The 23,242-nt window shown below is 33.3% G+C and overlaps 2 protein-coding genes and 1 pseudogene across 3 annotated transcripts; 1 reads left to right on the forward strand and 2 right to left on the reverse strand.

The window, feature by feature from the left end:
- Window positions 1-978: 978 nt before the first annotated feature.
- LOC143574647 (protein SLOW GREEN 1, chloroplastic-like) lies at window positions 979-3,393 on the forward strand. Its single transcript, XM_077059220.1, has 4 exons — window positions 979-1,567; window positions 2,506-2,652; window positions 2,745-2,825; window positions 2,915-3,393. The coding sequence occupies exons 1-4, from the start codon at window positions 1,013-1,015 to the stop codon at window positions 3,107-3,109; spliced, it is 978 nt and encodes a 325-aa protein (XP_076915335.1). The 5' UTR covers window positions 979-1,012; the 3' UTR covers window positions 3,110-3,393.
- A 935-nt stretch (window positions 3,394-4,328) lies between these two features.
- LOC143574646 (ATP-dependent DNA helicase At3g02060, chloroplastic-like) lies at window positions 4,329-11,098 on the reverse strand (annotated as a pseudogene). The gene is made up of 14 exons (XR_013142633.1): window positions 11,044-11,098; window positions 9,949-10,612; window positions 9,130-9,355; window positions 8,591-8,836; window positions 8,360-8,494; window positions 8,144-8,268; window positions 7,902-8,041; window positions 7,406-7,476; window positions 7,154-7,315; window positions 6,960-7,046; window positions 6,669-6,842; window positions 6,522-6,567; window positions 5,455-5,811; window positions 4,329-4,594 (listed from the first exon to the last, which is right to left on the reverse strand). The product of XR_013142633.1 is annotated as an ATP-dependent DNA helicase At3g02060, chloroplastic-like (transcript).
- Window positions 11,099-12,186: 1,088 nt separating this feature from the next.
- Window positions 12,187-17,978, reverse strand: LOC143574648 (nudix hydrolase 13, mitochondrial-like). The gene is made up of 5 exons (XM_077059221.1): window positions 17,648-17,978; window positions 13,730-13,826; window positions 13,549-13,632; window positions 13,303-13,452; window positions 12,187-12,558 (listed from the first exon to the last, which is right to left on the reverse strand). Exons 1-5 carry the CDS (start codon window positions 17,719-17,721, stop codon window positions 12,313-12,315), a joined length of 651 nt encoding a protein of 216 aa, XP_076915336.1. The 5' UTR covers window positions 17,722-17,978; the 3' UTR covers window positions 12,187-12,312.
- Window positions 17,979-23,242: the final 5,264 nt, after the last annotated feature.

Raw genomic sequence — 23,242 nt, forward strand, 5'->3', positions numbered from 1 at the left:
CAAATATATTTATTATTAATCATATGTTAAAACTAAATAAATAATTATTGATAAATTTTCTTTTAATGTTTACGGTTAAGATGTTATAGATATTTTGATTTTTTTTGTTATTACGGTTCGATTTTTTCTGTTTTTAACAAAATACAAAACCAGACCAAAACCATTATTTCGGTTTTTGCTAAAGTTCAAAACCGAACTGCCTGTTTCTAATTTGGTTTTTTTGGTTTCGATTCGGGTTTTGTGCACACCCCTACCACACGCTTTATTTGACTTGATGCTATGGGCGCGGAAGAGTGGTTACGCGGAGCCATTGGGCGCGGAACACCACCAACGGGCGCCCTTGGTGGTGGGGCGCCGTTGGTGAGGGTGGTCAGGAAGCTCGACGCCGTTCTCCTCCATCTCTCACTCTCTCTCTCTCTCTCTCATACACAGATATATATATATATACATATATATATATATGATTGATTTCTTTTGAGAACCACTTTGAGTTTTAAGAACTCAACATATCAATTATTTTTTTGATTTTTTTACACATATGTAATACGTAAGTGTAAGTAATGTAAAAAAATTTAAAGTATTTTTTTACACACCGAATCGACTTATTATACATGTGTAACTTACATTTAAACTTGTGTAATCATCAAAAATCTTTATTTTCTCTCCTACTCCGTTTAATTAAATGTGTGGTCTATATTGAGTTCTTAAAGTTTTTACAACTCATCAAGGTTCTCAAAATATTTATATATACATATATACACACACACATAACATAGGGGCACCAATAAGCTTTTAACCAAAGCGGGACATTACTATTTAGGGATATTAATGCCCTAGTGTTTATATGGTGTTGACGTGGCCCTATGAAGAGGCTTCAATGTCATCCACCACAAAGGACAGTCTTATTATTATTATTATTTTTATTTATTTATTGGTATAAATTATACTGACACAATTTGGGGGTTTCACTTGAAGGGTTTTAGGATCAATACTCGAATTCTCCGAAGAAGAAATGTGCTCCTCCATTAATCATCTCCCCACACGCTTTCTCACACTTGCTCAATCTCATCATCCAAATTCACTCACACTCAATAATTTCAAAAAACCCACTTCAATAATAATCACCAACAAACCCAATAACCTTCAAATCACCAAATTCATCTCTCAAACCACTAAAACTTTACTCATTGGCTCATTCATCTTCATAGCTGGCTTTTCAAATTCAAACCTCCACAGCCACAGCCTAGCACTCGCTAAGCCTCAACCAACTCATCAAAATGTGTTGGAACTGGATGAAGATGATGAGGAGATGATGTCTCTGAAACTGTTGGAGGCTAATCCCAAAGATGTTGTCGCTTTGAAGTCGGTTATCAACGCCAAGATGAAACGGGCCAAAACCAAAGAGGCGGTTGAATATGTGGAGAAGTTGATTACTATTCAGCCCAAGGAAGTTGAGCGGAGGCTCTTGCAGGCTTTGTGTTATCAGATGATTGGTGATTATACTAAGGCTAAGGTTCTGTTCAAGAATATCTTGAAACACAACCCACTCTCGCTTACAGCTCTTCATGTATGTTTATATTTTCGGATACCTCTAAGCAAATTTTAGGATACCCCTAGGTAGAGGTGCCCAAATCGCGTTTTCCAAATACCAGGTATTGGAAAATCGGGTATTGGTAATACCCGGGTCGGGTTCGGGTCCGGGTATTGTCTTTAAAAACCATACCCTATGTATTGGGTTCGGGTCGGATATTCTAAAACCGGGTATTTGAATACCCTATTTCCGGGTATTGAAAATACCCTATTTTCAGGTATTTTTCGGATATATATTGGATTTTTTAAGGGGTTGCACCTTTTAGGATTATTTTTCCAGGTATTTTTCGGGTAATATCGGGTGTTTGTAAAACCGGTTCGGGTTTTTGGGTATTACCGGGTACAATCGGGTTCGGTTCCGGGTACAGGTTTTGGTACTAAAGTGCATACCATATGTCTGGTACGGGTTCGGGTATGGAACCGGTTTGGGTTTTCGGGTATTACCGGGTACAAATCGGGTTCGGTTACGGGTACGTGTTTTGGTACTAAAATGCTAAGGTCGGGTACTTGCTCGGGTATTAAAAACCCGAGCATAAAAAAACCGGTTCCGGGTATTTTTATCGGGTTCGGTTTCGGGTACGGATTTTGGTACTAAAATGCATACCATATCAGTACCCTACATGTAGGGTCGAGTACGGGTTCGGGTATTAAAAACCCGGGAATAAAAAAACCGGCTCCAGGTATTTTATCGGTTCCGGGTCCTGGGTTCGGGTTTTTGTGCACCTCTACCCTAGGTCCAATTTTTTTTTGTGATATCGCTGAATTTATCTTCTAGATCCGCCACTGACGGGGCGATATACTAATAAACACGAATAAGAAAACGAACATGTCATCCCTTATAACATTGGTTTCTTGATTGTGATTGTTTAAAGTAAATAGAAATATGAATGATTTAAATTTGATTTGTTTGTGCAGGGGCTTGCTATGGTAATGCACAAGAATCATGAAGGGCCAGCCGTGTTTGAAATGCTAAATAACGCGTTGGAAATTGCACGTCAAAAGAATAAAGTCACGGACGAAAGGAATATAAGAATATTAATCGCGCAAATGCATGTTGTTAAGGTGCTACTTCAAGCTCTTTAATTATCGAATTGCCAGATATATGTATGTATGTTTTTTGACATTGTGATTAACTGATTATGCATTCTATCCAGGCGGAGTTGGATGATGCTTTGAAACAATTCAAAGATCTTATAGACGAGAATCCTAGGGATTTTAGGCCTTATCTTTGTCAGGTACGTTAATTTCATTGCTTTGTCGTGTAAACTTTATAAAAAATGTGTAGAGAATATAAATATAAAAATTGCGAGTTTGATTTATTTAGGGAATCATTTATAGTCTTCTTGATAAGAAGGAAGAAGCGGAAGAACAGTTTTTGACGCATCAAAGCCTCGTACCAGAAGAGTTTCCTCAAAGAGGTTTCTTGGAAGATGTCGTGTTGGCTGCAAAAACCGAAATCAGACAAAAGAACAAAAACAAGAACAAAGAGTTGAAACCTGATTTCTTATATAGGAAATAATCATCATGTCATCAAGTAGATCATCCTTGTTTTGAGTAACAACATTCGTGTAATATGGTTTACGGTATGTGGTTTTGTGAAAATTAAGTGTTATCGGGCATAGGTTTAGGCCTCATATTCGAATCGGTTTGCATTTTTGCAGAAAAGTAAAATAGTAGGGTGTTTAATTTTTAAGCGAACTCAACACCTAAAATTTAAATTGATTATAATTTGAATCGGGTTTTTATCCCAACTGAATTTCAAATTGAATTCGAATCCAAGAATTTCAAACCGAATTTGAATTGGTTCAAATTCAAATTTAGTTTCATAAATGCCAAACTCAAATAGCTTTAAATCTGGTTGGATGATACCCCGAGCTAGGGATGAGCAAATTCGGTATTGGTATCGGTACCGAAATCGGTAAAGTTTTAAGTTTCGGTACCAGTACGGTATCGTTACCGGTTTTTTCCAATTTTACATTCAATACCGGTACCGAACCGAATATTTCAGTGCGGGTACCAATAATTTGCGATTTTCGATATCAGTATCGGTACGGTACCGATCTCATCCCTACCTAGGGTTAGTTATTATTATGAAGAAAGGAAAAAGTAATGACTTGTTGAAGGTTTGACTGTTTTAATATTATTTTCTTATTGTGCTGACTTTTCTAATTTTTGTTATAAAAAAGCTTGTTATCTAAGTTTCAAGTCATTAGGTAGGTGATGTTACATTAAAATTTGGAAAAACAAGTCCAGTATTGGGTATGTTTGAATAAATAATTGCAGGCTCTTCAACTTGCTTATTTGATGTAGGGGAAAGTTAACATATAAATGAAATTAACGTGTTAAACGTGAGAAACAAGTAGAATATCTATATATACAAGTAGAGTAATTATGTAATTACTCTATTACTCTACGATGTTAGATAGACATTTCTCTTTTTTAAATTGTTTTCGAGAAGAGAACTCTATATAAAGATCAAATCCTATATATTTTATTATCTAAACCTGTATAGAAATGGATCATAAAAGTTCCATAGTAAATAAATAAAAATCTATGAATAATAATTACAATAAGCCAGTAATTGAGCCAATTAGCTACATAAACATTCATGTATAATACTCCTATGCCACCATCTACAAGAACCATGCTGGTACGTCGGTTGCACCCGTCACACGGTCCGGTGGATGAATTGACGATTCACAAAAAAAATGACAGGCCAATTCCAAAAATGTGCATGCCCATAATGCACAGCATCAGCCTGCACCGTTCGTGGTCCTGGTTTAAACCGTATGACTAAAAAGGCTAACTTTGGCTCGGTTCGGTTAGGTTAGGCTAGGTTGCATAAGCAAAAAAAATACAAAACTTGAACGCTTCTAGCGAGCATAAGGTTAAAAGAGTTCCCTTAATATCTTATAAGGGTTGGAAGTGCAGAATGAAGCTCAGCCAACAACTGGAATATCCAAGCAAGAAGCTGATCTTTAGGTAGATCTATAAGTAATTCCGCCTGTAGCACACGTTCATTAGATATTTGGAATGCAAACAAATAAAGGTGACAAAATGAGGTTGACCCGAAACATCTTTGTCCAAATTTTTATACAAGTAACTAGCGTGTTAACAATGATTGCAAAATTTATATTAGTATAATAACCATCTTAAGTTTAACAAACATTTACGAGGTTTAATGTGTTGAAAACATACTTTGGGACATTTCAACAAATATCCCGTTTAAAGGAACTTCTTTTATCGTGCTAATAGCAAGAAAATGTAATGTGTATTCGCTTTTTATCAATATTTACAAAGAATCTTTTCAACCGGTTAATACAAAATTTACCATTTTAAACCAAAGTACGCAATTTGCTGTTTTAAATGGTAAAAAAATTGTTGAAGAGAGTATGCTGCAATAAATGTTTCAAATTGCATATTTTGGTAAAATATGGTAAATGAGCCGAGCCCAAGCTTGAGCTGAAGTGCTTCAACCCGGCCCGTTTCAAGCCTCTTTCTATTATTTATTACTTGTTTAATTACTTTATTTACATACATATATAAATATTCTTTTTTATATTTGTCTTTAAGTACATTTTATATTATAACATATTATACTATTTAGTTACTTTTATCATAGTTATATAATAATAATGATGATAATTGTTATTATTATTATTATTATATATTAATTGTATTACAAAACTATTATTTATTAAATAAGAGAGCTCGTTTAAGCTCATGAGCCTAATCAAGGTCAGTATATAGCTAGGAGTATGGGCTCACACTCGTTTAAGCATGGCTCAATTCGAGCTTTTAACGAGCCGGTCTTGAGTAGCTTACAAGCGACTCGACACATTTACAACCCTAGCTTTCTAGTACCTTTATCTGTTCTCCTTCAAAAACAAGCATATTGCGGTGAATATCTGACAGCATGGCATCTCGTATCATCTTGAAAACTTGCTGACTCATGTTTGTTGTCATTATGATGGTTTTGCCCGTCACATAAATTCTGTTGATCCCCATATCGGCTGCCATTCTTTTCACATATAACTTTTTGAGTAAAACTTCCATGGCATAAGGCTCTTTTCCATACTGTCGCCTTAAATCCACTGTAAATTCAACCAAACTAGTTGTGTCCTTTTCTGCAGCTTTTTCTGCACCGTTTATTATTTCTATGGGATTGTCCAGATAGTTTATGTAATCGGATGAGAGACGCGGGTTTAAATCCAACTCAAGCTGACATAAAGCATGCAGTTAAACGTCACCAACCGACTAAAACTTAAATATATTAAACTTTAAACCCCCTATGAAAATATACAGTTAACTGTAATTGGATAAACATTTACACTTTATTGGTGTAAAAAGAGAATATTCTTTGTAAGTCAGTAACATGATTACAAATATAGTTTTTAAAACGTTTACTATTGTATCAATATTTAACAAATATGTGAATCATGAAAAGTTGATGAGATTATTATTGTTACACCAACAAAAAAACACCTTTTTAGGTGTACGCCATTTTGGTGTTTTGGCACATTCATTGTAAAAAAGATAACTTTATCGTGCTGGTTAAGCCAGTCCAGCAACAATTTTCTGTTCATTTTTTGTAATTTGTAAATAATTTATAACTCAATATGATTACAAAAACTGCCTTATATAAATCTAAAGGCAGGTTATTGTAAAGTAAACGATTTAGGACATAGTTGATTGTAACTTGTAAGGTACTAAGTGTTAGGAGACCATTGACCCGTTAAATGACCCACATGACCCATTTCAATTTTAGCTATTATTTAACATTTTGACTCATTGTCAATTAAATTTAACCCAAATTGACCCATTTCCGTATAACTAGGTGGAAATTGCCACATCTATCATCTCTTATAAACCAATCAAGATGATACTAGTTACTAAAATAGCATTATGCATAAGACATAGTAGTGACATACCTTGACAGATTGGAAAGGAACTGGTCGGGGTCCGATGTACATCAACCTGGTTTATAACAGCAAGATTTTGCAATTAAGTTCACTGTAGCAAAGCTGCAAATAAAAATGAATAACAATAATAATAAAAATAATTGTAATAAGTAATACCATGGATAAGCTCTCAAAAAGCATTTCAAAGAACAAGTCAATGCCTACATTGCCAACATCCCCGGTTTGTTGGACGCCAAAACTATTACCAAATCCCCTTATAGTCATGTCTCTTTCTGCAAGTTGCAACCCTTGACCAAGATCTCCACATTCTTCAAGAGCTTCTAGCCTTTTCTGTAGTAGTATTGCAAATGATTTAATATTATGATTTATGAGACACTGAATGACTTTTAAGTGATTTTTTTTTAATATTATTTTCATAATTTTGGATGTAACAGAAGGGACCCGTACCATTGCTGCTGGAGAAAGCAACTTCTTGTTAGGGTAAAATAAATGAGCATACGCTTCCTTATTCGACCTTCCCACCCTTCCACGCAACTACATAACAAAAATCATTTAACAAAAAAACAATTAGAAAGATATGGTCTGTCTCATACATAATAAATATTTTTAAATACAGCTATAAAAACTATATTATCAGAAACCTGATACAGCTGCGCGAGCCCGAATTGCTGAAAGTCTTGGATTATGATGGTGTTAGCATTTTGAATGTCGAGTCCACTCTCTACTATATTTGTGCAAAGTAGAATCTTAATTTCACCATCCACAAATCTTGCCATGGTTGTTTCCAACCGTTTGGAATATAGCTGCACAAAAGATACACGTAGTTTAACATAAACAGATTTTTAATAAATACGTAATAAACTAATAACAGCGCATAATAAATAAAGATTTACTTGTCCGTGAGCAAGGGCAATTTCAAGATCTGGAAAAGTTTTCTCAAGAAATGACATCACCTCTTCAAGACCTGTAGAAATATGAAGTCAAGTAATAAGTTTGACTTTAAAGAGTCGATGTAAAAAACATGAAGCGTCTCCATATCCAATTGGGTGGGGTGTGTAACAGGTCAAAACGGGCTGTGTTAGCCGAAAACACTTGTTTGTCCAAATAATGTACATTTTTTTTCAAATAGTTGAAGCGCAAAATATTATTATACACAATAATAATCTAATTTCTTAAGCCGTATGCATTAAAAAATATATTTTCACACAACTTTCAACTCATTCGGCACACTTGACCGCTTCCCTATTTAGTAAAAAAGAGTTGCGTGACCCATATGGCCTGTTACACATATAATATGGCCTGTTACAGAATGAGTCAAAATGGCCACCTGTAGCAGATATATGTCTATAACTTGAATGTGTGCAAATACACTTATTTCACAAATTTTACCTTGAATACGAGGCAAAACATAGAAAACCTGGTCCCCACGGTCCAGCTCATACTTGATTGCTGATATAACCTTTTCCTCACTGTACTCTGAAATATTGGTTTTTACAGGAATTCTTTGAGGAGGTGGAGTTGAGATCAAACTGGCAAAGAATTACAACCAAAAGAAAGAGTTATTATTAACTGTTTCACAAACTAAATTATGTTTTACTGTTTCATGCATTATCAATATTAACATGTATTACCTGCAATCACGAAATCCAGTTAATGCTAAATAAAGGGTCCTTGGAATAGGTGTTGCAGAAAGACTTAGAACATCAACTGAAGTTTTCAGTGAAGCAATCATCTCCTTTTGTTTCACACCAAACCTCTATAAAGCAAACGCATGTTACTTATATCTGATTTTAGTAACTCATTTCACATTCATATATTCTTTAATATCAAAAGATCATAAAAAAGACCTGTTCTTCATCAACTATTAGAAGACCCAATCTATCATACGTGACTCGGCTACCAAGAAGCGAGTGAGTTCCAATAATAATAGTCAGTTCACCGTTTTGGATTAAATGAAAATACTCCTCTCTTTCTGATCTGGTCTGCAAGCTGTATAATGTTAGGTTCATAACAATGTGCTAGTTGACTGTAGTGACTAGATGCATCATTTAATTAATAAAAACTGAGATTATTAACACCTGAAATCTGCTCATAAGTCCAACCCTAACGTTAGGGTAGGTGGAAAATCTCTCTGAAATAACTTCAACATGCTGTCGAGCCAAAACAATGGTAGGTGCTAACACCATAGCCTGTTTCCCAGATGAAACCACATAAAATAAGGCTCGTTGAGCAACTTCCGTCTTCCCAAATCCAACATCTCCACAAATCAATCGATCCATCGGAGTTTCTCTCTCTGTTAAATCCTTTTCAACGTCGATAAACGCCTGCACGAGCATCAACATTTGAGGACATAATTTTGGAATAATCACTGAAATCTAGAACAAGGAAAATGAATTATTGGAACATATAGTATATGCATCAAAAACAACTTTTGCACTTCTCACAAACGGATATCTACCGGCAAACGTTTCATACAACAATGCAACCGTCATATCCAGTGCCAAATCTTCTACAAATATAGATAAACCCAAACCAGTACATGCTCTGATACCATTAAAGGTAATACTAATAAACACTAAATATTATATGTTCCAATAGGATTTAGATGGAGAGCAACCTGTTTCTGATCAGGAGTGGGCTCGTAAGGAAATCGCAAAGCAAATTCAACCATGGCTGGATTCTTAGGGTATGTAGGCCTTCTTAACCTTAATCTGTTTAAATAAACCTCCATCAAATCAACAACCATTTTTTGAACTGCAACCCTTCCTTTAGTCTTCCTCTTCTCCCAAACACTCGTATCCTTCAATCTCCCCAATCCCCGAGGAGCTCCACTCTCATTCGGACTGCAAATAATCATCCAAAAACAAATGTAAATCCAGCTCTAACAGCAAGTGGTGAGCAATAACTGAACCGTTAACCAAAACCGAACTGAAATTAACCGATTAACCAAAAATCTGTTATCATTTTTCTAGTACTCCTGGTTAACCGAAATTAACCGAACCAGGCCATTCACATTTTCACATATTACTAAATTTTGTACCTCCATAACTCCATTTCATGTTTTATACCTCCATTTCATGTATTTCTAAGCAAAAATTTTAGCCCAAGTTTAGTTTCAGCTATTGACCTAATTTAACTGAGCCGAACCAAACCAAACCATACATATTTCATATATTTCTAACTTTTATACCTCCACTTTGTACATCCATTTCATGTAATTCTAAACAAAAACTTTATCCCAGGTTTGGTTTTAGTTATTAACCAAATTTAACCGAACTAGCTACCAAAAACCGATTCGTTAATAAAACAGATTAGCCAATGACTTCGGCTTCAGTTTAGGCTAATAACCAAACCGAACCGTGCACACACCTACTCTACTAACAAGTACTAACCAATTCAAATATGAAGAAGTAAACATAATTAGTATATAACATACAGATTATATCGATAGAGGTACTTAGAGGCTTGTTTAACCGGGAGCTTAGCAACTCCATCAGCATACTGAATGTAGACATAATCAATAGGAGTCACATCACCTTCAGGAACGCTAGGCCTAATCGCCATAAACCGCCCTATTCCAACTTTCTTATGCACAACGTAATCGCCTTCTTCGAGACTAAACGGATCCACTCGATAACTGAATCCATCGGCATTATCTGAATTAGAAGTTGTTGTGGGATTCGGATTCGGTCTGCTCGAAGGACGTTTTTTAAGCTCACGAAGTCCTCGTTGTTGCTGCTGTTTGACCAGCTGGATGTAGTTACTAATATCTTCATCAGTTAGGTTAGAATTGGAGTTTGGATAGTGTCTACCGGAGTTGCGTTTAGTGAAGTGTTCCTTGAGAATTCTGTCGTTGAAAGTTGAAATGATATCGGTTTCGGATGAGTCGAGAGTATCGGAGCGAGTAATACGCGGTGGCAATGGCGCTAAAAGTGGTGAGAGATGAAGAGGAACGGTGGTTGTGGTTGTGAAATGGAATCCGTAAACGGAGAGAAGGAAGCTGCTGCGGCGGCGGTGGTGGTAATAGAGGATTGATGACAAGAGTGGCCGCCATGGCCGGAAAGCGATAGCTGATAAGTGGAGGAGAATCGTGTTTTCAGCTTATCATTAATATAATGAATATGTTTTTCACCAAATTCAAATCTCCTATATAATATTATTACCGTAAAATCGTGAGACGAGATTTCAAACGTTTATCCGTAAAATCGTCAGATGATTTCATTTTAGGAAACGTTAGATTTGATAATAGTCCATATAGCTATTTGGGGGATTTTCCTTTAAAATTCCCAAGTCTTAACCATTATGTCATTGGACTAGAACGTCAATTACGATTCGTATAACATTTTCCACATCTTGTCGGTATAATTTGATAATAGTCCATATAAATATGAAAAAGGCATTACGGGCTCATACAAAATATAAGGTTTTATACGAGTTGTTATACAGATCATTCAAAATTAACATGGTTAGTGAAACAATTACACACTTCAATGGTTTTGGTCCTTTTGGACGTTTTCCAAGTGTAATTTACATGGCACTGATGTGGCTTGGCCGCATAACTTTACCGAAACCGCCAAATTTACCATTATGTATTTTGCACGAGTCGTATGTCTGTGAGGTGGACAAGTGGTGTATGAATATCAACAGCCTTTATAATCCAACTAGTGTTTGCCCGACGTAACCTGAGCGGTGTTAAACCCAAACGTTGTCTGTTTCGACTTTGAGGCGGTACGTCGACACAAATTCGCTCGGTTTTGATTATGTGCGTTATGGTATCGGAACTAAAGAACAAAAAATAAGACTAAAACAATATACAAACTAAGGTTGGGCAATGGGATGGGGGCGTTCCGTAAACTCGGGCGTTGATAAAAACTCAAGCGTTGTCGATCCCAGGCGTTGAGCCGGTGAGTATATGTAAATTTGGTCAATCTCCTTCACGTTCGTTACGGTACCGAAACTAAAACAAAAAAAATAAATACAAAACAAAATTGACATTCGGTCGATTTTCGATACGGTGCCGAAAATAAAGCAAAATGCGGTGATCTACGCGACACTTAACACAACACAATCGGGCTCACACCAAAGTTAATGTTGAAAGACAATCATTCTCACATATACAAAAACATAATTAATACACTTAACAAGAGAACACAAAATTTTTGAAACATCTAAGATTCAAACTCAGCTCCCAAACCGGGTCATACATTTACCCTTATCAACACAACCATCAAGCCAACACTAATGTTCATTCTGAAAGACAAAACCATTATTACATATATAAAATAAAAAATAACACACTTTTTGATATCAAAATTCTTAATTATACTAATTAGATAATTTGCGATATTTTAATGACATAATTTTCCTTCTAATAGTCTATTCATTATTTAACATATAGTTTGTGAAAGTCATGGGTTAAGGAAAACTAATTACCATTTAACCAAAGCTTATTCCAAACAACTTATCTCAAAAACGAATTGAAATTAGCTTATTCCAACAAAACTTATTTAAAAAACGATGGGCATATAAACAATTTTAATGCGTGATCGCAAACACCCTCTTTAGATTGTCATTGCAAAAACAACCGAAATGGCCAACAACGGACGAGTGCAAATAACTCGTTTCACACATTACATCTTTGGTTAAGAGTTTCAAACACAACAAGAATCTGCCATACATGATCATCCTGCAACCTCCAATGAGCTATATACATGTCTCTCTCTAAAAATGACCAATGGGAACAATACACAATTCGAAAGGCGGTTTTTTTACCCGTTCATAAACAAGAAAGATACAAAAACTACCATAAAATGCTAGCAGGAACCATTATGCCATATGTACCCCTAGATCCATTAACATGGCAATTGTTTGACATTAGTTGAGAATCTTCATCTTCTTTTGTCGTTGGCTTATCTTCTTTGTTGACATTTTTTGGAATTTCGTCTTCCCTCTTGTTTCCCCCCTTTTCTATCACTTTTAAAAATTCTTTTAGTGCATTTCGCATCCAGTCGTACCGACATACTGCAAATGCTTCTTCAATTACCACCTGCGACATCACTCCAATGTAAATACTTTCATCCAGTCATTAAAGGATAAAGAAATTGTTGAACAAAAGGAATATCGCCGAATTCTTACATAAGTTTCTGGACTTCATTTATACAAGATTAAATCCCTTAAACTCGTAGAAAATCAAAGAAAAAGTCCTCAAACTTTATTCTTTTTAACAAGGGTTAATGCCATTAAAAAAACCAATATACTTTCTAGTTTTCTACGAAAAAGTCTTTAACTTAGTTTTGATCAACTTGTAAAATTACATGAAAAAGTCACTAAACTAATGTTAGTTTAGTGACCTTTATTTTAAATAATGATTTTTGAACTCTTAAGCAGGTCAAAATTTGTTAAAGTGACAAAAAGTTCACATTTTCAAAGTTGACCAATTTAAGGCTAACATGTCATTATTTTTATTAGATTCAAAAGTACGAGCATTTTAGACAAGTTTAAAGACTTTAGTATATAAAAACTAGTTTAGTGATCTTTTCCTGTACTTTTTACAAGTCGAGGGACTTTAATATATCAAAATTAGGTTGAGCTACTTTTTCGTGAAAAATAAGAAAAAAATATTAGTTTTTATGGCATTAACCCTTTTAACATATATGCTCTTTTGTTCATTTTGCATGATTAAGTCTCTAACAGTTAAGGTCCAACAACTTCATATGTAACACCTTAAGGTTTATTATAAGTTGTTCATGCTTTGCATCAATATAGGACCGGGTTGTGGCATAACACTTACCCATTTTCTGTTGCGGTTATTTTTTTCCGGCCATGTTTCAAGCTCTTCGGTCACTTGTAGTGCAAACATGTATCCCTTGCATCCCCCTTCTTGACTACAAGCTTTTTGTTTACTCTTACTTCTAAATTCCCACACTCCAAGACTATCTCCCTGCATGCCAAAAAACCGTCTTATGTGAACTAAATACTCAAATTAAATAATATATATATTATTAGCAGGAACTATAATGTAGCATAAACAACCTACTTGAAGAATTCCTCTTACTCCAGCTTCCTCTAAAGCTTCACGACATGCGGCTTCTTCAACAGTCTCATCACTCTCCCACCCACCCTGCGTATTATTATAAAGCAGGATTGTTTATTACACCATGTATACATTGTTTTAATAAAACGTAACCAAATTGAAAAATAATCAGAAAAATAAGTACCTTTGGGAATACCATGTCATCACGGTTTGGTGAAGACACCATTAGTACTTCTATTCTGTTCTCATCTTTCGTCTTGTCCTGTCTGTATGGAATACACCTGTTGTATAGATGCCAAATTAAAATATAGAACATAAGTTAACAGTTTCATACGCATGCTATAATAACATATGCACATATAGCCAATTAAAATTTCTAGTTGCTTGTCTAACTGTCTAAGTTAACAATTTCAAAATTAAAATAAAAAAAATTCATGTGCTGTAGTGTTATCTACATAAGTCAATAATTAATTATTGTTAATTCTTCTTGCCTCAATAACAGAAGTGAGCACTTCTATCATGGCCCGTGTTTTCCTTCTAGAGTCTAGAGATTATTGTAGAAAATCAGTGGTCCAAATTTCTTGGATAAGGTAGTTTAAACTGTTTATATTATGGCTTTAAACAATAAAAAGATATAAAAGATGGCAAATTTTCACATAAATTGTTTAAATTGATCTCTCCTGTTATTAACACAACTAACTAAAAATTGTTGTTTTCCTTAATACCAGATGCTCGGGCTCGAAGTTAAACGAGCCGGCTCAGCACGCTTATCTTAAAAGGATGAAATTCTGAGCTCAAGTCCGGCTCATAAAAAGCTGCCGCCAGCTCGTTTATTTCTATCTTCTTTTTTATTTTGTACTTCTTATTTCTCACATTGACACATATTAAAAATTAAAAATTAATATTTTTAACATACACATAGTGCATAATGCAGCCGTTATAAACTACAGAATTATGATTTATATATAGTAAAACTTGGGTTATAACTTTAGGTTATATTGTGTATATCAAAACTAGGGCTTTAATCTAAACGAGCCAAATGAACGAGCCACGTGCCAGCTAACGAGTGACCTTACCTTGGCTCGTTTAATTTCGAGCGAGCATTGAGCCAGAGCTTTTTAAATAGCCCTGCTTATATAAAATAAAAAAAGAACTTCGGTCAACTTAGTCAACATCTACGATGCACTAACTTTAATGATAACATATACACACTGCAACATCTCAAAGAAGGCACTCCCCTAACAAGTTGCAATAATTAAACAAACAAGGTTTATAAGATCTCATTTTTTCCATGCTATTAGTGGCCAGCATTATATAAAATTAAAATACTTAAGCTTTCTTGTCTGTTTGTCTAATTAACAATTAATACTGCATTTAAATACTTCCCATGTTTTGTCTCATTCTAGAGCAAAAACTCTTTTGGCTACAGTTGGTCATGACCCATGATTTCCTAGTAGAAATCCTAATGAGCACTTGTAGAATATTAGCGCGTGTTTACCATTGCGTTTTGAAATTAAAAAAATTTGTCTATTTGATTACTTACAGATCAAATAGCCCGTTTTTGAAATTTAGGGCATGTTTGGGATTGGGTTTGAAAAATGCTTATTGGTTTATTGGTGTATTCAAAAAGCCAATAAGTTAAAATGGATTTGGCAATCACATAAATCTTTTTTATTTTAGCTTTTTGAAAGGGTTAAAAAGCAGTTTTCGAAAAGCCCCAAATCCTGGCTTTTCAAAATGACTTCTTTTAAAAAAGCCAATAAGCATTTTTCAAACGCAATCCCAAACATGCTCTTAGTTCAGTAAAAACACGCAAAAAACTGATTCTTATTATCTGATTATAGTTAGTTCATTTCACATGTAACCACTATCCCATGTAGCCCTTCACAATACCGTTAAATTAACCTACTATTGTTTATTCAATATTGCATAATCACTTTCAAAACTATATGCTTAACATCCTCTAAAAGACGTAACGACACAAAATCCAGCATACGGGCCATATAGGACATGTGAAAGATAGGAAAATAACCATATGGGTCGTGTAAGGGGCAAATCATATGGCCCACATGATGTGAGAGCATTCTCAACCGGTTCTCCATCCCTATCTCTATAATTACACTAAAAAACACTGTATTACTCTCTCATGTTTAATTAAATAATATTTTTTGTACTTTTATCATTACAGTTTTATCTCTCCTCTACTCACAACCAATCCAACAAATATTAAAAAATAAATAGGGGAAACAATGTTTCCTCAAATTTACAAAAAATCACTACATTTCTCTTTTCACCCTATAATTTACACTCACAATCACTTACAACCTCACCTTATAATTTACAAACTTACCTCACATAATTATAGGGAATGGGATGAGAATGCTCTGACCCCGTATGGTGTGGTAGGCACCATGGTGTATAATATTGCATATTGTGTTCTATAGCAGGACCCCCTTATTCTTTGTCAAACATCGGTACAACAAATACAGTCCAAAACAAAGAAAAGGCTTAACATGACTAAAAGTACAAATGTGATTAAAGCTATCAATGATTGTGGGACATTAACACAAAACTGCAACGTGTTCAATCGCTGACCTCCAATATTAACAGTAATGATATTTGTATTTGCTCGAGCCTCTTTAATGTTTATATTTATATATACACAAACACACATGTATTAATATAATTTGAACGAGCCTCTTTTATGTTTATATTTATACAGATATAACTACTTACGTATTTATTAAAATATAAACGAACATAAATAGATGTTCATGAACATTAATGAACAAACAAAACGTGCGTTCGTGTCCGTTCGTTAAATCAAAAATGAACAAAAAAAATTGTTCACGTTCGTTCGTTTATTAAATAAACAAACATAAATGAACTTACCTCCGCACAGTTGATGAATGTTCAGCCCGTTTACAGGCCTAGGTAACATATAATTTACCAAACATAACCAGGTATGCATAGATACACACATAATCGTAAACCTATAATTTGAACGTGCCTCTTTTATGTTTGTATTTTTACAAATATAACTACTTACATATTTATTAAAAAGTAAACGAACATAAACGGATGCTCATGAACATTAACGAACAAACAAAACGTGTGCTCGTGTCCGTTCGTTTAATCAAAAATGAGCCAAATTAAACTTACCACCGCACAATTCACAAACATTTCATGAATGTTCAGCTCGTTTACAACGTATAATTGACCAAACATAACTAGGTATGCATAGATACACACACATATATATATACATATAACTTGATTTAAACGAGCCTCTTTATATAAACATAATAACGTATTTATAAAAGTTTAAACAAACGAACAGTTCATGAATGTCCAGGTCGTTTACAGGCCTATGCAGTGGCGGAACTACAAGGGGGTCAGTTGACCCTCCGGCCGGCCAACCTTTCTTAATACTGATGGTTTTTTTAGAGATTAACCCCTTATATTATTGGAAAACACAGACGAAGTGTAGTTAGAAAGGTGGAAGAAGTGTATTTTTGATTTGACACAGGCTTAGTTTCCGGTCAGCCGGAGTTGCAGGAGCCGTTAAAAGAATAGAGAAGACATAAAGGAGATGTATATTTAGGTTAAAGTTGTTTATCAATGTTTTGGATCATTTCAGTTAAGCCCAACATGCATTAGAATTCTAATTTTTTACTTTCTTAGTCTGTTTATTTAATTTTTTACCAACGATAAAAAATATTAGTGTCAAATGGTGCTTTAGATTTTATAATAGGTGTTTCTCTCTTATTTCCTTTTACTTGCTTTCCATTTTCACTCTAGATTTTTTAGTTAAGAAAATATGCTATAAAATTTCTAGACACTTTTTTATATACGTTTTAACTTTATTATATTACTATGTTATATATATTGATTGGTAACAAGATTTTTTATACAAAATAAAAATATATTTTCTACCCTCCACTTAAATTGTTCTGGTTTCGCCACTGGGCCTACGTATAATAATGTAATTAAAATATGTAAATGAATAAATAATGTTAGAACTGAGCGAATTAAAATATATACGTATATATATCACAAACAAATTGAATTGAAATCAATTAGGTTAATGAAATGAATATACCCTGAAACAAGTCGGAGATTATTATCGTAACGTTGAAGATGACGACCGGTTCTGGCAACAATTGATGACGACATGATAATAATAATAATAATTTGTAAAATCAATCCATGGCGGTTAATTGAGAATCTGAGTGGTGGAATGGAATGAAATGAATTTCATGGATTGGCAAATGGTGGTGTAATTTGCGAATTAGAACGAAGGCAGAATTAGGGATAATAAATATGAAGAAGAAATTGAGGGGTTTTACGGGGAACCATTATTATTTATGGAATAAAATTGGTGACGATGGATTCATAATCTTTTGTGAACTCCCTCCCTCCATTTCTTATTATTATTTATACAAATCTTATTATTTGTATAAGGATTTTGATGTTGATAGTTTGTCCATAATACATGACGCACGAATTTCCTATTTTTTAATATAGTGGGCTTCAATTAGGCATGTGCACGGTTCGGTTCGGTTTTTACACTAAACCGAAACCGAAGTTATTGGTTTTGAATATACAAACCGTTCGGTTTCGGTTTTTTCGGTTTTTCGGTTTCGATTCGGTTATAGTCGGTTTATTTCAATTATGTGTAGACATTGCAAAAATAAAAATAAAAAATGAAGATGCTAATTTTAAGTTTGTAAGAGTGTATTAGAGTACCACAAATATATTGCACACAAAAAACAAAATTAGACGCATGTTATGTGGAACCATACGTATACAAAATTGCTAGATTAATAGAGTTTAATTCAACAAAGTTTTTAACCAATAAACACTAAAAAGTTTAGTTCTAATCTTCATTCACATCTTGTTAATCTTCAAAGTTTAATCCCAGTCTTCATAATCTTCATCACCATCAAGGTTGCAAAAGTTGCTAGGCGGATCCTAGCGGCCGACTGGGGAGTTGGGTGTACTCGGAGTATTCGGAGAGTACTCGGGAGTACTCGGACATGGTAAATATAAAGGAAATTGTTATAAATATATATTATTATGGTTATCAATACCTAATATAAATTAGGCTTATTCTCCAAGTTATCTTTTCCTATATATACATATCATTGTATCTTATTGTAAGGCACACTATATTAATGAAATCTCTATCTTTCTCCCTACATCTCTTTCTCACATGTTTGGCTATTAGGCTTGTTTCACAACACGTTATCAGCACGAATTGCTTTTTAAGTTGGATCGCACATCATAAGGTAAGTATGTTATATATGTGTTCTCTTTCTCTCAAGCGTAAACTATGTTGTAAGTCGAGATGCTAGAGATTCGTCTTGTTCTTATTTTAAATCTATTAGAATAACCCATTATTTAATTTATACAAATTTGGGTTAATCGACGTTCATATTTCGATCAGTAAGTAAATTAATGAATTAAGATTTGATTTGTTAGTATAATAATATATCTAAGCTTTTAATTGAAAATTTATGACCTGTATAGATGCTATTCGTTTAAATTTTCATCACTCAATATCACACCTCTATATTAATTTGTTTCTTAATTTATGATTTATTAACCATACACTTAAGAGGAATAATAATGTGTACTATATGCATGCCAAGATGAAAGATTAATTAAAGATTTTATTATATTATATGATCCTTTTATTTTTTCTTTGGTTATTGATTTTCTAACGAGGGAGATAAACTCAAGTGGAAGTTTGGGGTTTTGATATGCTATAAGTTTTTTTTCGTGGAGAATACGTTTTTTATAATTAATTAATATCACATATTTATAAATATGGCAATTATATAAGTTCCAACCTTAAGTTTTAGCATTTGATTTGATTTCAATATATAAAATAATTTAACTAATCATGCCTCTCGAATTGGCTAAATATAAAAATCAATATTAAATTCTTCATATGATAACTCGTCTTATATATTATGTTCAAATAATTATTGTTGATAAATAATCATGTTGTTTAGCAAATTATTTTCTTTGATGTGAAAAGAAAAATGTGATACCTATTTTAGGAAGTTATTTCTGTATAAACTAAAATATGTTATACATTTTTTAGTTTTTAATTGTATACAATAATTAAATATATTGATACTTTCATCTTATGGTGCATATATATCTTCTATGCAATATCTAGATGAATGTTCTCTAGTCTAACTATTACGTTGTATTAAGTGTGGACTTTTATTTAAAAATACTTTGATTTTGGAATTAGTTTGTTTTCACTATACCATAGTCCATAGACGAGATCATTGATGAGGTTTGCGAAAATTCCAATATATTAAGATTAAGTTTCACTAGGTCATTCAATGTGATTACTTATGAATTTAATTTATTATGGATTTAATTTTGATTGTTCATTAGTTAGTTACATGAAAGTTTTCCATGTATATGTTACGGGAACATGTGATTATTACCTTTTTCTATCTACATGTGCATACATATATGCTTAGATACATGGACTGTATACACACATTGTTACTTTTCAGTTTTGTTGTATTATTTTATTCATGGAAACTTATAAATATAAGTCAACTACCTGTATGGGCCAACTGTTATATGATCCACATGATTGGTGTAAAAAAATTAGTTAAATTCTAGTATGAATTCTAAATGCATGCATATATACGTGTATTCATTAGCTTGAATCACACTTCGTAATTATTTCATGAATTTTGAAGTCGTGTCATTTTACTTTATAAATATACATTGTCTATCTAAGATGCTTAATTTATTATTGGAAATATAGCTAGCCTATTTTACCATCTTACACTTATATATGCATATATAGTATCAGATAAAGCAAATAAAAGACCAAGTTATATGTTTTATTATTATTAATCTCATAAAAGAATACATACAAGTTTTGATATGACACCCTAGGTGTCATACTTTCTAAATTTCATTATTAACGGTATAAAGTATTAGCCTCATTTGGTCATGTAATTAGTTCTCATACAATGTTACGTGAAAAGAATATTACTTATGAGAAAGAGTTGATTAAGACTATTTTTATTGTCACGTCTTCATTATACTCCTAAAGTAACAATATTATTAAAATAATAAGAAGTGTTTGAGATAACTTCATATGAAAGTAATGTTGTCATGAAATTTGTTTGGTTTTACTTAGTTCTCAAAAGTGAATGAGACTATACATTGTTTATTGTGATCATGAGCATATTGAAAAGATTGTAAGGATACTCATTTTAATAATGAGATCGATCATGAGAATTTTAATGATATCCATGCTAATAATGAGATTGATCACGAGAAGTGGCAAATGGATTAATCACATATGAGAACAAAGTATGGAAATACACATGTGAAATCACATGATCGCTTGAAACGGTAATACAATATTCTCTCATGTTTATAGCATTGTATTAAAGAAGCATAATACATATATGATCGTAAACCTGAAGTTTATGGATCATGATTATATAATGGCATGACCGGTTAGACCACACCGAGTCGATGATGTGAAATATATTGAAGAACCATTTGATTCTTCGTGATAATTGAACATGCAAAGTTTGCTCTCAAGTGAAATCATTTATTTACCAACTGAAGGAGGGTGTGAATCCCTAGATGTTATGGAATTGAGAAAAGGATACACATATCCTAACATGATACCATTTAGTGTTTTGAAAATCAATGCATCGTCTAAATGGTTATCAAGATCGCAACTTCATGTTTGCATGATCTGTGGCTTAGCTAATAAGATAACAAGCATATTATTCCAGATTGGTATATTTACATTCGGTTGTAATAATGAATTTGATTCCCAAGTTAATAATGATCATTGGAATAAGTGTTGAACTTCATAACATATTATGTTCTTACATAAATTGTATTGTTAAAGACGATTACTCAACGTCTATAATTCGTTGCAAAGGCAATCATCACGAGAGCAAAGGTTCATGTTTGTATTTGAGTACATATGATTTTACTGTCTTTAAATTAATTCACATCAAGCCAACAGTTATGATACTTCCTCCCCATTTCAATTGGTTTTTTGTCAGTAACCAAATATTTATCATCTAATTTTTCGTATGTGTTATATACTGAAATTAATCCACCACAAGACACAAAGATGAGAACACAAAGGAAGTTGGGAATATATGTCGGTATTAAATATTATATAGGATTAAATACTTAGAGCCATTAATGAAATATTTGTTTATGGCTCATTAGTTTTCACTTTAGTGAATCAACATTCCCAACATTAGGGATTTAAAGCAGTTGGAAAACAAATTTAGTTGGAATGAATTATCATTGATTCTCAAACTAAATTATATGAATTAAAAGTTCAAAGGATAATTCATAATAAAGATCAACGAATGAATTACCGGATGATTCACTGACCAAAAGAGAGTGTCTAGCTAAGACACCTATACGAACTGCTAATGCTCCAATTAATAAATGTCCCAGAAGGACAAACGCATATTGATAATAGTCTAATGAACGCGTGTAGCGTGGTAGACTGATCGGTTCCAAAGGTAAAATTTCCTCGAAATTTGGAGCAAGTAATAAAGATGGTCAAGTCGAGGTGCAGTAAAAGGTCTCTTGAAAGAGATTAGACATTATGGATCTTGAAGAACCTTAGGTACCTGAAAACAAAGAGCTCTCAATAAATTATATATTATCATGTCTACAAAGATATATGGAATCGAAATAAAATCGACGTCGTTATAATTTTATTTATATATATAGTTAGCGCTTGAAATGATGATGATGATCAAGATTCTAAATCTGACTATAAAATAAATGATTGGCCAAAGTGGAAATACGCAAACAGGGCAGAGTTGAATTCTCTAAATAACGGAAAGTTTGTTGGACCAACAGTCCGTACAACTAAAGTTGTAAAATGTGTTAGATACAAACGGGTCTTGTATATGAGTTATGAAAATTCATCAAGTGATATAAAGCAAAATTGATGGCACAAAATTTTTTGCAAAGACCCATGATTAATTATGAGGATTGAGGAGACACATTCTCCAATGGTGGAAGCAATGACTTTCCGATAACTAAAAAGTCTGGTAATATAAAGAGAGAATTGATATGCGTCCAATAAATATTGTGATTCAGTTGATACTGAAAGTTTACAAGAAAGTTTTTGAACGATTTGAATTAACAAATCATGTAAAGTAAGTTCTCGAGAACACAATGATTTTTTGTGTATAGAGTCATATTTGAATATGTTACGGTTATTGAAAGTTGAACATAAATAGAACTCCTAAAGAGTTTCCTGAGGTAGTTGAATACCTGAAAGGTTAACTAATACATCTTAATGATGGACTTTTTGTGCATCAATAAGCATACACATAGAATAGCATCTATATTATGAGTACAATATCTCAATAAACAAAGAAATTGTACAATATGGATGATATGTGATACAAAATTGATGTTTTTAAATGAGCAACTTTATGCATCAAAAATCCTAGAAAAGTGAATACACATGCATAATTTGTCAAGTTGGAAAGAAGTTCATGATGGATTGGTAAATGCATGGATTTATGCCTGTTAAGTATGGATTAATTGGATTGAACTTGATACAAATCAAGAGATATTTTGATAAAGAGGGAGATAAGTTGGATATAAATAGCCATACTTTTTTATCAAAATTTCACTCTTAAAAGTT

This window comes from Bidens hawaiensis, unplaced genomic scaffold (genome assembly GCF_021521415.1).
Source record: "Bidens hawaiensis isolate Kalapana, Puna unplaced genomic scaffold, B.hawaiensis_p1.1 tig00027069_1, whole genome shotgun sequence".
Classification (NCBI taxonomy): domain Eukaryota; kingdom Viridiplantae; phylum Streptophyta; class Magnoliopsida; order Asterales; family Asteraceae; genus Bidens; species Bidens hawaiensis.

Excerpts from the sequence above, each read along its gene's own strand:
- LOC143574647 (XM_077059220.1), top strand. The coding sequence starts at position 1,013 with ATGTGCTCCTCCATTAATCATCTCCCCACACGCTTTCTCACACTTGCT. Across the intron at positions 1,568-2,505 it reads TCTCGCTTACAGCTCTTCAT|GGGCTTGCTATGGTAATGCA; the intron begins GTATGTTTATAT and ends TTGTTTGTGCAG. Across the intron at positions 2,826-2,914 it reads TTAGGCCTTATCTTTGTCAG|GGAATCATTTATAGTCTTCT; the intron begins GTACGTTAATTT and ends TGATTTATTTAG.
- LOC143574648 (XM_077059221.1), bottom strand. The coding sequence starts at position 17,721 with ATGTCGTCATCAATTGTTGCCAGAACCGGTCGTCATCTTCAACGTTAC. Across the intron at positions 13,827-17,647 it reads AATCTCCGACTTGTTTCAGG|GTGTATTCCATACAGACAGG; the intron begins GTATATTCATTT and ends TCTATACAACAG. Across the intron at positions 13,633-13,729 it reads ATGACATGGTATTCCCAAAG|GGTGGGTGGGAGAGTGATGA; the intron begins GTACTTATTTTT and ends AATAATACGCAG.